The 13,727-nt window shown below is 42.4% G+C and overlaps 1 protein-coding gene and 1 long non-coding RNA gene across 3 annotated transcripts in view; one reads left to right on the top strand and one right to left on the bottom strand.

The window, feature by feature from the left end:
- The window catches only part of ASB5 (ankyrin repeat and SOCS box containing 5), a 56,601-nt gene extending 43,544 nt beyond the window's left edge, over positions 1–13,057 (bottom strand). For both annotated transcript variants that reach the window (XR_015249914.1, XM_025933072.2), the window contains exon 1: positions 12,739–13,057. Coding sequence is in view for 1 of the 2 variants with exons in the window: in XM_025933072.2 (XP_025788857.1) it covers positions 12,739–12,934 (196 nt within the window). In the remaining variant the exon portion in view is untranslated. The remainder of the gene's footprint in view (positions 1–12,738) is intronic.
- LOC147581453 (uncharacterized) lies at positions 1,098–12,608 on the top strand. The gene is made up of 3 exons (XR_015249917.1): positions 1,098–1,536; positions 5,035–5,133; positions 7,182–12,608. It is a non-coding gene; the product is annotated as an uncharacterized LOC147581453 (long non-coding RNA).
- Positions 13,058–13,727: the final 670 nt, after the last annotated feature.

The following is a 13,727-nucleotide window of genomic DNA, read 5'->3' on the forward strand; positions in this document are numbered from 1 at the left end:
TTTGTACCCAACTTATAAAGTACAACTGTGCCCCTCTCTCTCCCTCTCTCTTTATGTATACATATACATATACATATATACACACACACACACACACACATAAGTATATATATATATATCGGTATATATATATATATATATATATCGGTATATATATATATATATATATATCGGTATATATATATATATATATGTGTGTGTGTGTGTATATATATATATATATATATATCGATTGGTATTTTACCAAGTTTTAAAGCTTCAAAAGCACCTAGGATATGGCTATTAGGAAAAATAGCATGTGTGTTAGAACATTACAATTCTGTATTATAACATGGAACTGATGTCTATCGTCTCATGAAACAGAAGGCCAGTATCGTAGCAGTGTCATTATTCCTTAAACAGCCTACGGCAAACCAGGCTAGACTCAAGACACCTCATGAAAATGTCGGGGTCGTCAAACACTGCTTTGTTACTCAAAAACGCTGCTCTCCAGTTAGGGATATCGCGGTTAGACATTCCATTTTGAGAAAGTTCTTTGTCCATTATCATATTCCTGCCAAATTTCAGTAGCAAGGCCTCATTTCTGATTTGAGGTTGAGGTCCACACCGGGCCATGTACACTGTAGGTCCATGCCGGGCCATGTATATTGCAGGACAGCAACTGGTCCCTCAGAGCTTGCAACTAACAGCCTTCATATCCCTACGGCTTACATCACTACTTTGTTCCCAGGTTATAACGCATACAGTTTAATGGTCTCTTACTCAAGAGGCAAGACGAAATCATTATTTGTGATTTATTATTTTCTCAACAGAGGCATAGCCACCTTCAGATAACCTCTGCACTAACCTCATAAAGAAGCAAGTGTTCCAGGAAGCTCGTGGAGGGATATTTTGCAAACCTGTGCCCAGGGCCCCAGACAATCTAAAATACTGATAGGCTCTGAGCTTTTTCAGTGAGTCTATGAAATAATCCTGCATCCGTATTTCCAGTTATAATCTGCTTCGTTTTTTTTATAAAAGGGTTATTTTTCTCCCTTCTGATGAGAAAGAAAGAAAAACAAATGCTTTTTATAAGATATGTCCAGTGAAAACCTATGTTTTGCTAGCTTCCTGGAGAGGCTGGCTGGCAGAGAGAAACAGAAAATAAAGGAACAAAGCCGAATCCCTCCACAAACTGACTCAGCCCTTCACGGCTAGTGTTGTCATTATTGTTTTTTGTCTTCCCTTTTCAGCTGCCAGGGATTAAGAGGAAAGAAAATAAAAGGGCAAGAAAGTTTGGCAGAGAAAGTCAGTATCTGGTGCTGTGATACTTTGGAGGTGAAGCAGCTTCAGCTCCTTCCATGGCCCTCACTCCAGAAAAACAAAGAGAAATTTGTGATATGCCATTGTGCTTTTACAGCAATGCCTTTGCGGGAAAGGTGAGGTTTTCCTACAGCAGAGCCGTGAGCAGGTTGGCCCAGGAACATTCCCGTCTGAAGGATTTCTGTCAACAAGAGTTCCTTTGACAGAGTAAGATGGCAGAAGAAATGTCTGCAAGTAATTCATTTTTTTCATATTTATTCATTTTTGAGAGAGAGAGAGAGAGAGAGAGTGAGCGAGTGAGCGGAGGAGGGGCGGAAAGAGGCGGGGGCCAGAGGATCCAAAGCGGGTTCTGTGCTGATAGCAGTGAGTCCCATACAGGGCTCAAACTCATGAACTGTGAGGTCATGACCAGAGCTGAAATCAAGACCCGGATGCTTAACAGACTGAGCCACCCAGGCGCCCTTCAGTTGGTTATTCTTAAATAAACACGTGAATAAAGCCAACCACTTAAGTTTCTGAGACCATCTACCTGAAGAGCTAATGCGACGGTGGGCAGATTGCCCAAGCATTACTGTGTGCTTACCGCAACTGTTCAGCAAACACCATTTATTATAATTTCACCATGGGGCGCCCGGGTGACTCAGTTATTAAGCATCTGACTTCGGCTCAGGTCATAACCCACAGTCTGTGAGTTCAGGCCCAGCGTCAGGCTCTGTGCCGACAGCTCCGAGCCTGGAGCCTGCTTCGGATTCTGTGTCTCCCCCTCTCTCTGCCCCTCCCCTGTTCACACGGTCTCTCTCTCTCTCAAAAACAAATAAACATTAAAAAAATTTATAATTTCACTATCTTTTTTTATTGATGCCTCTCTGAGCTACTAAACTGTGGGCAGTTTTGTACCGTTTTTGAAGAACTGTAAAGTAGCGTACAAAGAGCTCACTGTTACAGAGTAACTATAGTCCACAACACTGTGACGAATGGTTTAAGTAATTAAAGTATATCTCATAGAAAATGTACAATAACCCTCTGAAATAAATATTATTCTGTCTGTTTTACTAATGAAGACACTGAGGCTGCAGACTTTAAACAACTTTCCTAAGATCTCACAGCTGGAAGGTGCTAGAACCATGACAGAATAATTTATGTATGGCTAAATCACTGTTATCTGTAATGGGATTTGAAACTCCATTTCCCCCTGATTTAAGGTATTTTCTTTATTCCATTAGTCTTTGCCGAGTTTCTTCAATAGCCAAGGCATTGTTTTTCTTATATGCCACTGGCTGTTATTTCAAAGACCAAGTGACTTTTCGCTTAATAAAGAAGTATAATTGCCTGCAGTATTTCCCTGCAGTCTTGTTATAATTCAGTATCCAAGTATTTGGCAAGAATCATGTTTGCCTCTTGAGCCTCAGGTTAATTACAAACTTCTTTCCTTTTCCTTCTAGTTAAATCCCTTGTCCTTCAAAACTCTAATTTTTTTTTTTAATAATCAAAATATTTTGTTACAATGCTGTAGGACCAGGTTTGTGGTCATTTGTGTGTGCTATTTAAAACGAACCTTGAAATGATTATAAAAATCTCTAATATTGCATCTAATTAATTTTCATAAATCAAAATTCCTTTAAAAAATATTATTACTTGGGGGCGCCTGGGTGGCGCAGTCGGTTAAGCGTCCGACTTCAGCCAGGTCACGATCTTGCGGTCTGTGAGTTCAAGCCCCGCGTCGGGCTCTGGGCTGATGGCTCAGAGCCTGGAGCCTGTTTCCGATTCTGTGTCTCCCTCTCTCTCTGCCCCTCCCCCGTTCATGCTCTGTCTCTCTCTGTCCCAAAAATAAATAAACGTTGAAAAAAAAAATTAAAAAAAAAATATTATTACTTCCAACGGGCCCTAAACATCGAGCGCATTTAGACAGATTCCCCTTTCCTCCACATTCCTAGACCATCACGCCAGTTAGGTATACAAGTATTTTTTCAGGACTTAATATTCTCTATACAGGAGATAGTCTCTCCAACCCAAATCACTCTTAGTTTGTTGCTTTCTTTGAGTGACTGTAAGTAGCCATAAAACTTGGCTTCTAGACTAGATTTTACCAGATGAGCAATTTCATCATAATGGCGGAATGGAGAGAACAAAGCTCACATTTTTGTTTAGCGTCCTTTTTCTTCTTGGACAGTCACTATGAAGAAATATTCATTCCTTCCCAGACTCAACAGCTGTGTGATCCTGTGGGTTTGAACTCTGAAGGAACTAGCACTTTTTCCTTTTCCTAATTCCCCATTCCGGATAGAGAGGGAAGTCAGACCCAAAGCTTCCAAATTCAGAGATTCATTTGGTGCTCCACACTGTGCTGAACGTTCTGTATTACTTGCCCTTGATGGATGATAGGAATCATCATTACTCTAGTGAATGAGGTGGTGTGGAAAACAGACGGAGCTCATCAGTCTCCTCAGTAGATCATCAGAGATGTGTTTGGTTGTTACGAAGGGGTTCCGTTCCCCCCAGACTCACAACTTACGTGCTCCTTATTGACTGCCGCTGTGGTGTGTTGGGATCTCTTTAGAATAGCTTCCTCCCACGCTTTGGTAGCAGTCGACTCTACCAACTGACAAGGAATTGCGCGGCATTATGAGGGCGCAGAGGCTCCGCGGGCCTTAACTTCCGTGGCTCTCACCGTCCGTCTTCATTTAAACCAAGCTGCACACTTGATGACTGAGACTAAGCCAGCGTTTCTATTTAAGAGCATGAATGGCACTTCGGTATCACGTTTCAGTTTGTTTGTCCTCTGCCCATAGTTTAAGACTCTCAGCCTTCTGGAAAGAGTGGCTGTGTTTCTGAATGTTTCTATTTTGCTCAGTAGGTAACGGTGGCATGGAAATTTTAGCTGCCCTCACGGAGACAGGATGGCTGCCTGCCACTTCCCATGCTTGCCCACATTCCTGACGCGCCCAAAATGTTTACCGTTGTTGTGATCCTTAGGAAAGAATGCTGAAAGGTTGCTCAGTTGTGACTCATTTTATGAGAGGGTTAGGTTCCCTGAAGATGAATGTGACCTACATCCTATTTTAAACAAGCGGACACCGTTTATTTGTAAACACCATTTTATCCTTTCTTTAAAGAAAAATTCCTCTGAAAGTCCACCTTCTGAAACTTCATAAAAGTAGGGCTGTCCCGTTTAGAAGAAGGGGCCCCCCCGGGAACCCTGTCCCTGCACGCTGACACAGCCTCTCCATCCCACAGGCTCTTCTGGAAAACTCCTAAATCTACTTAGAGGGCAGATTTTTTTTTTTTTTTTTTTAAATCTGTCCCACAGTAACTAATGGAGAATTAGAAGATTCAGAAAAAAAATCATTCTAATAGATGTTGTCCCCAAACCTAAATTTCACAGAGTGGACTGGTTTAATCACAGGCCACCTGGAAGGGTTGGCAATTTAATAATTTATGAGACTCTCCTTCCCTGATCTGCTATCCGGTGGGCATCTGCAGTCTTAAAAGCCAACGGTCTCCTTTGTAGCGCTGCTGAGAAAAGGCTGGAAAGAGTGAATGATTTGTTCTTCATGCAGCTGGTAGAGAAGAAATGCCAAAAGTTCTACGGACTCCATAAGCAAACTCTTCTTTAAAAAAAAAAAAAACTTTGTGAGGGTGGTTTCAAATGAAGAGGCTTTCCAAATACCCCACCTGCTCTCAATGCCATGGTTCATCTATCACTGGGGACAAACCTTCCTGTCTTCTCCCTAGGTTGGAAAATGAGCTTAATGTGCTAAATTGTTGCCGGAATCCACAGAACCGCCAGAGAGCCACTCCGAAGACGTGTCCTGCTGATTCCACGAGGAGGAGGTATTTTTGTCTTCTCCGAGATGGAGTTTGCGAAATACACATAGGGACGTATTAACTCATTACACCAAGGATTCTGTAAAATACTTCCGGTGGTAATTATTTCCATCCTTAGGGAACGGCTCTTTTTTGTGTAGCCTGACTCTAGTCAAGGCAGCAGAAAGCTCTTACTAGAACTATTTACTTGTGGCTGTCTGATTTGAGAAGACGTGCCTTTAGTGTTCACACTGGCACCAACCGCCCCTCTATGGATCCTTACCTAACATTTACCCATCAAGCTTTGCCCCAGATGAACCAGGCTTGCTTAGTTCCACATTCTAAACGTCCTCTCTGCGCTTATCTCCAGCTTGGTGTCATCGCCACTCGTGCATAACAAGATGCGGTCTGCCTCTGAAATTGACGCTCAAGCCCCACCTTCTTGATGAAGGGCCTGATACTCTCAGGGCACTTCCTTAGAAAACACTCATTACGGAACTGAACCGTTTTTATCTTAGCACCGTATGGATTTCTACTTACTTGCTGTTTGACTGTTATATATGTGCCGTTTGGCCCCACATCACCGAGTCTCCTTTTGCTCATAAGGGAAGTCATGCCGCACATGTGGTAAATATATAAATCTCTCTGTAGGTGCACATACCTAATATACAGACACATGTATTCATCTATGTGCGTGTAGCAAGGACACTGGGCTGGAAATAGGCGTCCAAGTACTTATCGAACTGATTTAAATTCACAACTGTTATCAGTTATGCCAATTAACAAGAAAAAACTTACTTCATTAACTTACTATCTTCTAAAAGACAGAGTAAATTCAAAGACAGAAGGTCCAGACCTACTTTTTATTCTTCAACTGTCCTTATTATATAAAAACTATAGAACTGGTTATAACAATGCCTCCTATCAATATATGCAAAATTCATTTTGAAATTTTTTACTAAAATACCCGTTATTTTTCAAAAGCCTTAGTGGATAAATAATAAACATACTTATTCTTGCCTAAAAACACATTGTATTTTTTATTTAAAAAAAAATTTTTTTTTTTAACATTTATTTTTGAGACAGAGAGCGAGCATGAACAGGGGAGGGGCAGAGAGAGAGGGAGACACAGAATCTGAAACAGGCTCCAGGCTCTGAGCTGTCAGCACAGAGCCCGACACGGGGCTCGAACTCACGGACCGTGAGATCATGACCTGAGCCGAAGTCGGACGCTTAACCGACCAAGCCACCCAGGCGCCCCAAAAACACATTCTTTTAACAAGAAAACTTCGGGCTTTTAGGTAAAAATTTAGGCAAGACACATGTGAGTCAGAAATAATAATAATAATAATAATAATAATAATAATAGACTGAAAGATGAAACAGTGAATGGGGGAGTGAAATTGGGGAATTTGGATGGTTTTGAGCATTAAAAATAAGGATACATGCACGATTATGGGAGAGAAAATGCGTGCTGTTAGTACAACTTTATGTAACTGACATGTCCCAGGCAGAACTATTCTTATCCCTACGCTCTTGCCTCTTTGCTCCCCAAGCTCTTCTTTAGCCTTGTAAAATAGCACATCCCACGTTTTTAAACTACTCGGTTATCAATCTGTCTCCCAGTAGACTACACACACCTTTAGGAAAGGGACCGTGGTGCGTTCGTACAGTCTGTCCTTAATGCCTAGCCCAGTAAACACGGTAAGTAATAAAGGAACAAGTAATCGAATGACCTAAGGAAGGGAGAGGGAAACAAAAGGTACGAGAAGAATATTCCTAGGAAAACCAACCCCTCGCGAAGTTATGAGTAGGCCAAGTTCTTTAATTCCAAAATTCCATTCGTTTCTCCAAATACAGAGGAAGAGCAAAGATACTAACATTAAAAACACGACACTCTTTGTGAACCTGGAACTTTGTTCCCAGATTCCGTTTTTAATTCACAGTATTATAATGGTCTCTTCCCAGAAAAGTGCTCTGACATTTCCAAAAAATAGTAGAGCTTGGGCAAAATGAAAATTGCTTCAAATTTTTTTGTAGCACTTTTGATTATAATGCCGTGTCTTTTGTCACAGATAACAGTTCTATTGATTCAAGTTATTCTTACCTGGAGCTCCATCTAAGTATAGAAAATGTGCCCAAAGCTGTCACATCTTCACGGTATTTTTACACCTTTATATAATGCACACCATGAAAGAAGTCATCCTACAGATTTGCCTCTTGAAATTTTTCACTGCTGAGATTCTGAGGAAGTTCCTAACAAAACTAACCCCACACACAATCCACACGGCAGCACCGAAAACTACATAGAATAAGTTGCTCCTTGAGTACAGGTAAGATGAACATTACTGCTGCTGGAGTTGTTGGCATCTGACATATAGTTAAATTCCTAAAGCTGTTTTTAAACCTAGGATGGACTTTTTGATGGAGGAAAACATGACATTACATTGCATAAAATTCTAGCTGCTTTTCCTACCCAGCTGACGTTGTTCTCCAAGATTCCCGGCACTTTTGCCATTTGGCCTTTGGTGGCACATGGACACTGGAGCCTATTTTCAACAATAGATACGTCAAAAAAAAAAAAAAAAAAAAAGGGTTGCATGCTTAATGGTCACCCTAAAGCCAAATTCACGAAATCATAAGAACACAAAGCAATCCCTGAAGAGTCTGCATGTCATGAGACTGTGTTCCAAGCAGCCTCACAGGGAGACATTACTTTGGTGAATTTTTCCACAGTGCAAAATCCGGTCCGTGGCTTTGCACCCTCAGCAGCCCGATCTATCAGCAAAGTGGGAGGAAATGCACACGCCGGAGGCGGGCTTAGAACTCAAAGAGCACAAAACGCTAAAGACTGCTGTCAAGATCCAAATATGTTAATTTACAACAAGAAGCAGAGTGTCAGAGCACAACACCCGTGGGGGCAAGCCGGCTCATTCTCTTTCTGTAGACACACCTCCCGGAAGAGCCAGATCATAATGGCAAGGTCACTTGGTGATGAAAAAATGGAACAGAAGTCTTACGTAACTCAAATGGAAGGCCAGGATTCAGACTCCAGTTCCACCACTTCCTGATTTACCCTGATGTCTCACAGGAGGGAGCAGTGGCCCCGCAGACTCACCTAGCAGCGAGGGGTCCACCCCCCAGCCCCCACCCCCCACCCCCCACCCCTGCAGTGGCTTTGGCTGGGAACTGCAGGCTCACCTCCGTGGCTCATCAGTCCCTCTGCTGAATGACAGACGTTTCCTTTAGATGTGTCCATGTCTAACTCTGGGAGACAAACAGTTACCCTAAAGGAACCTCTGCCCTCTCTGCCAGTGCCATTTAAAGGTGTCATCGGATTCGTTTCTTTTTTCTTCTTATTTATTTGTATCATCATTCTTCTTTTCTGTTCACGCCACCACCACCAGGCAAGTCTGGCCCCACATCTCCCCAAGGCAGGAGCCTAACTGGCTTACGTCCCTCAAGCCTGTCTCATTGTCCAACTCCAAAGATCGCTACTACATGCACACGTACTTCAGGTTAAGGTTCTATACATGTGTTTTCCCATTTCCCCCTTTCACTCATAGCAGAAACTCCCAGTGAGTCCTAGTGCCTTCAAAGTTAAGTCTGAACTGCTTAACCTGCCATTCACATTCTTTTGTATCTGTGGGGCACCTGGGTGGCTCAGTCAGTTAAGAGTCTGACTCTTGATTTCTGCTCAGGTCATGATCTCATGGTTTGCAAGTCTGAACCCCACATCAGGCTCTGTGCTGATGGTGCGGAGCCTGCTTGGGATTCTCTCTCTCTCTCTCTCTCTCTCTCCCCCCTTCTCTCTGCCCCTTGACCCCCCCATCCTCTCTCTCTCAAATAAATAAATTTTTTAAAAAATTTTAAAAAATTCTTTCATATCTGTGCCCAATTTATTATCACTTTCCTACTATATGAACCTTGGCTCTAGTTAAATCTACTGTTTCTTAATATTCTATGAGCACCCCTAATCCATGTTTCCGCTTGCTCCTGGGGTCAACTCAACATCAGCCTCCTCAATTAGAATAAACTACCAGCAGGTGGAGAAAATACATCTTGCATTTTTTTAAGTTTACTTATTTTGAGAGAGAGAGAGAGAATGTGTGCACACAAGTAGGGGTAGGGGCAGAGAGGGAGAGAGAATCCCAAGAAGGCTCCATGCTGTCAGCACAGAGCCTCACACAGGGCTTGATCCCACGAACTGTGAGATCACTACCTGAGCCAAAAGTAAGAGTTGGATGCTTAATTGACTGAGCCACCCAGGCGCCCCACATTTTGCCTTTTTTATATCTTGCTTTCTCAGTGCCTTGCTACCAAAGGTGTTCAAAAACAGGTGCTTAGAACTGGCCCTATCCGCTAGTAGGTAAAATCTCTGAACTTTCTTCAGAGCCTAAGATAGAATGTGAAAAGTATTACCCTTAACGGAAGAGAGATGCCGTCTCTTGACGTGTCCTTGGGGCATTCGTTAGTAGTTTATGGCTTCTTCTAGGCCCTTGGAGTGATTTCGTAAAATCACTGTGCTCCCCCACACCCTCATTGGCTGCATTGGCTGTCTGTATTGTTTAATACCATAGCTGAAAACATCTGTCAACTCCTGTTAGCCTCACTGTTAGTCTCAAAGTATAGGGCTAGCTTTAAAAATAGACTAGTAGTCTCGTATTTTAGAAATTGCAACCAGAACATTTAACAGCTACAATGATACGGGGGGGGGGGGTGGCTATATAGAAAAGTACAATAAATAGGTCCCTTCAATGCGATGACGGAGTTGATAAAAGTCTTCAGTACAAAAGATGAAGAGGCAGATTTGTAAATTTCATTGGCATCGCAAAGAGATCAAGAAGGAAATAATCTTAAGCTATTTCATCTGCCATTGAGCCTTCAGCATTCTCGTTGTGTAATCACACCCTGGTCCCAAGCCTGACTGGAAAGTACTTGAAGAAAAAACTCTACCCTGCATTGCTCAAATACAATGAGCTGATTTGCAACAGCATCTAGTAAGACACAAGTTTTTTACTTCATACCAAAGTACTATGGCTCGTGGGGAGGACATCCAGAATGTTGTCAACAGAGTCCTCTGTGGTTGTGAAAGACATGAAAATACATACATCATCTCGTGTTTCATGGAATTTGGCAACTCTCCATCAGAAATGTTGGGGAACAATCTGGCTAAGTCTTGAAAGTAGGAATGAGAAGCCTAATTCAAAGTGGAATGAAGGTGATAATCTTTCCTAGGCAGGAGGAAATTGCTAGATGAAATGAAGGTAATTAAGCTTGATTAGTTAATTATGAAAATACAAACAAAATGAAAATAGTCTGATTGTAGGAAATAAAAGGAGGAGCTATGTTAAAGAGGAGAAATAAATAATTTCCTAGGCAAAGAAAAATTAACTCTTAGAGGTAGGAGGTCAAGAGTTAAAAAAAAAAAAAAAGTTCATTAGGTACCTGCCTATCCTCCTAATATCACAGTAAAATTTGAGACGAATTATGCTTGCACTGAATAAAAATTATAATGATATATTCTATTGTTTATAGATTAATACAAGATATGAGAAAGAAGAATTTTGTTAAATCGACATAATATTAAAACAACACAAAGCACAATTTTTCAAAACCTTACGTTTCCAATTAATATTCCCAGGAAAAGATTTTCCATTAATGAGTGTTGATTTCTTTCTTTTTTTAAAAAAAGTTTATTCATTTTTGAGAGAGGGAGACAGAGAAGGAAGAAGGACAGAGAGAATGCCAAGCAGGCTCCGTGCTGTCAGAACTCACAGACCGTGAGATTCTGACCTGAGCTGAAATCAAGAGCTGGACACTTAACTGACTGAGCCACCCAGGCGCCCCTCTTTCTTTCTTTTTTAGGGACATGATCCTAGAGTTCTAATAGATCTTCACGCAGGCTCATAAAACTAGACGGGAACATGGAAGGCTTGTCCTATATTCCTGTGACCTTCTGGCATAAGCACACTGAGATCACATTAAAGAGGAGACAATTGTCTCCACTTATTTATGACTGTGGACAAAAAGGAGCTACCATAGCTTTCTCTACACATCTACACTTTTTGTCACTCCACAAAAAGTGTAGGTGTTTAGCCAATATTTCACGTTATGTTATGTTCGGCAATTCTCCTAAGAGGTAGACAAGATTTGACTAGGAAGTAATGGGCTCCAGGCCGCCATGAGAAGAACTTTTATCACCTTACGATCGTGTACGATCGATTTAATCTTGTATCTAGAAATGCGGTTTGTGTTTTCAAATCTAGTTTCCTATGTTTGCTGCTCTCTAAACAAAATATTCCGTTTACCAACACAGCGTGCGCCGCATTTAAATAGTTACAGCCGGTCCAAAGCTGGGCTGCTGGGCAAGGAATTACGTGCTGCTTGTTCCCTCTGGAGCCCATCTTCTTGTGTGAGTTTCATACTGGCGTTTAGATTTTCCACACTTTGAACTGAGTACATAAATTTCTCACTTTGCATAAGAACACTCTTTCCCGGGAAAAAAAAGACTTCGTATCCACCTCACATACCAAAAAAGATTTTCTACCTTTATTCAGCTTTCCACGTACCTACAGAGTAACCTAGATTCTAAAATGAAGTATTCCACAAATGGAAAAGGTAGAAAAGCAGATTTTAAGAAGGCAGACTTTCCATTCTAAGTGCTCTTTTTTAAAAAACTAAGTTTTCTCATTCCTTGATGGTACATTTGGATTCTGAAAATTTAAGCTACTTCAGAGGTATCTGGGGTCTAAAGTGTGCATACTTGCCTGATGATGTTCAAACCAGAAATTAATCAAAAGGCTGTAAGGAAATTAAAATGTCACCCCGAAGCTCACCATAACAACTGTTTCACTGTATAGGATATCAGTCCAATAGAATAGAAATGGTTTTACAACCTTTAAATTTAGTCTATGGTTAAAATGACTTTCTCGTTTGGTCTCATACTTCAGTTTCTTCCTGAGAAACATGGGTAGACGTCCTTGGCTACACACACACAAATTTGTTAATTCATGTTCCTATCCCCTTATAATCAAGTTTCTACACCCTGGGGCAAAGCAATGACAGCTCCTTCCAGAAAAACACACGCCGTAAATCCTAGTATTCCGCAGGCCGTGTTTTATTTTCTAATCTTGGCAAAGTAAACGCTGTGAAAAACAAATACAACCTTCACCTTTCCCTTTTTCACAATCGACTAAAGAGTTGATTTAAAAATCATAAAAATCCGGGGACGTGTTAAAGGACAACTGAAGTACGATCGGTAATGGAAGCCTCTAGAATTACAGCGCGGCCAATGCAATGTTTAAGGTTTTCAAGAGTTGGGTTTTTTTTCTTCTTTCTTTTTTTTTAACAGAGAAATATATCCTCCATGGTAGGTTTCCACTAATCTCTGTGGCCAGGATGCCCCGATTTTATGAACCCAGGCCTTTGCACGGCAAAATGATTTTCTTTTTCCTGGAGCCGTGAGGTTAAGGAATGTTTTCGTAAGGGGTCTGGGGGGAGGGGGGTTGAATTTAACGACACAGTGGGCTTTGAAGCGGCCCCTAAAGCAAACACGCGAGGTTTCCTCGGGCTGCGGCTGGAGCATAACTAGCCTCCGCTCCAGACGGCAGAGCGTTATCGTAAACATACCTTGGCCTTGGGTGACTCCATAAAACTCAGCTGCTATCCTGGCCGCTTCCTTGCGGTTGCCTTTGACGATGTAGAAGTGGCTGAGGATGGCGAGGCTGATCTTCACAAAGAGCTTGAAGCAGAAGAGCGAAAGTATGGTGAAGTAGACATTGGAGAGCTGCTGCGCAAACGGCCGGCTGTCTTCTAACAGCGACATCGCCGCACCTGAACCCTGCGGGGCCGTCGGCGGCGCTGCGAGTCTCAACCGTACCCGGCTCTCCTCCGGATGCTCCCGAACAGCTGGTCCTGAGGAAGGAAAGCGTCAGCTGGTCACGATGCCCCGAGCTCAAAATATTTATACCGTCCGTAAAAGTTCTCCGCACGCTGCGATTGGCCTGACGCTGCTCGGTGGAAGCCAGGGCACGCACCACGTGCTCCGCCCGCTCGCCCGGCTCCTGACTTTCCGTGCTCCGCGTGGCACGACCCCCCGCAGCCCTGCTCCGGATTTCAAAACCCAGGCGCCGAAATCCGCTTGCAGATGATTTCCTTTTTCGGCGTCGAATGGTCACGAACGCTCCGAAGACTTCGCGCGTGCGGTTCCCGTTGTTAACGTAGACGATTTTCATCATAGGAAGATGAAATTGAGTCCGTGAATTCCAGGCCGTGGCTGCGTGATCTCAAGGACTCCTCATCAATTAGCTAACCATGTCGCTTTCACTTTATCAGAAAAAATTTTTTTTCGTATCAATGGACAGATTGGAAGGCCATCGAGTCATAATTTTAGACTGTTCATTCGTCTCGAGAACACTTTTTAAGCACCTACTTAGGTGTCAGATATTTTGCTGGACGCTGGGGAGACAAAGAAGAATGTAATGATGGGGCCATAAGGATCAGTAGTCTAGAGGAGCACAGGGGTAGGGGATAAATATCACATCACGGGAGCCCAAAGAGGAAGGGCCTGATCCTCCTAGGGAAGAGTCAGAAGAGACTTCTTGGAGGAGGTGGCATAT

The sequence above is a fragment of the Puma concolor genome, chromosome B1 (assembly GCF_028749965.1).
Source record: "Puma concolor isolate L17-30 chromosome B1, mPumCon1.1.hap2, whole genome shotgun sequence".
Lineage (NCBI taxonomy): Eukaryota > Metazoa > Chordata > Mammalia > Carnivora > Felidae > Puma > Puma concolor.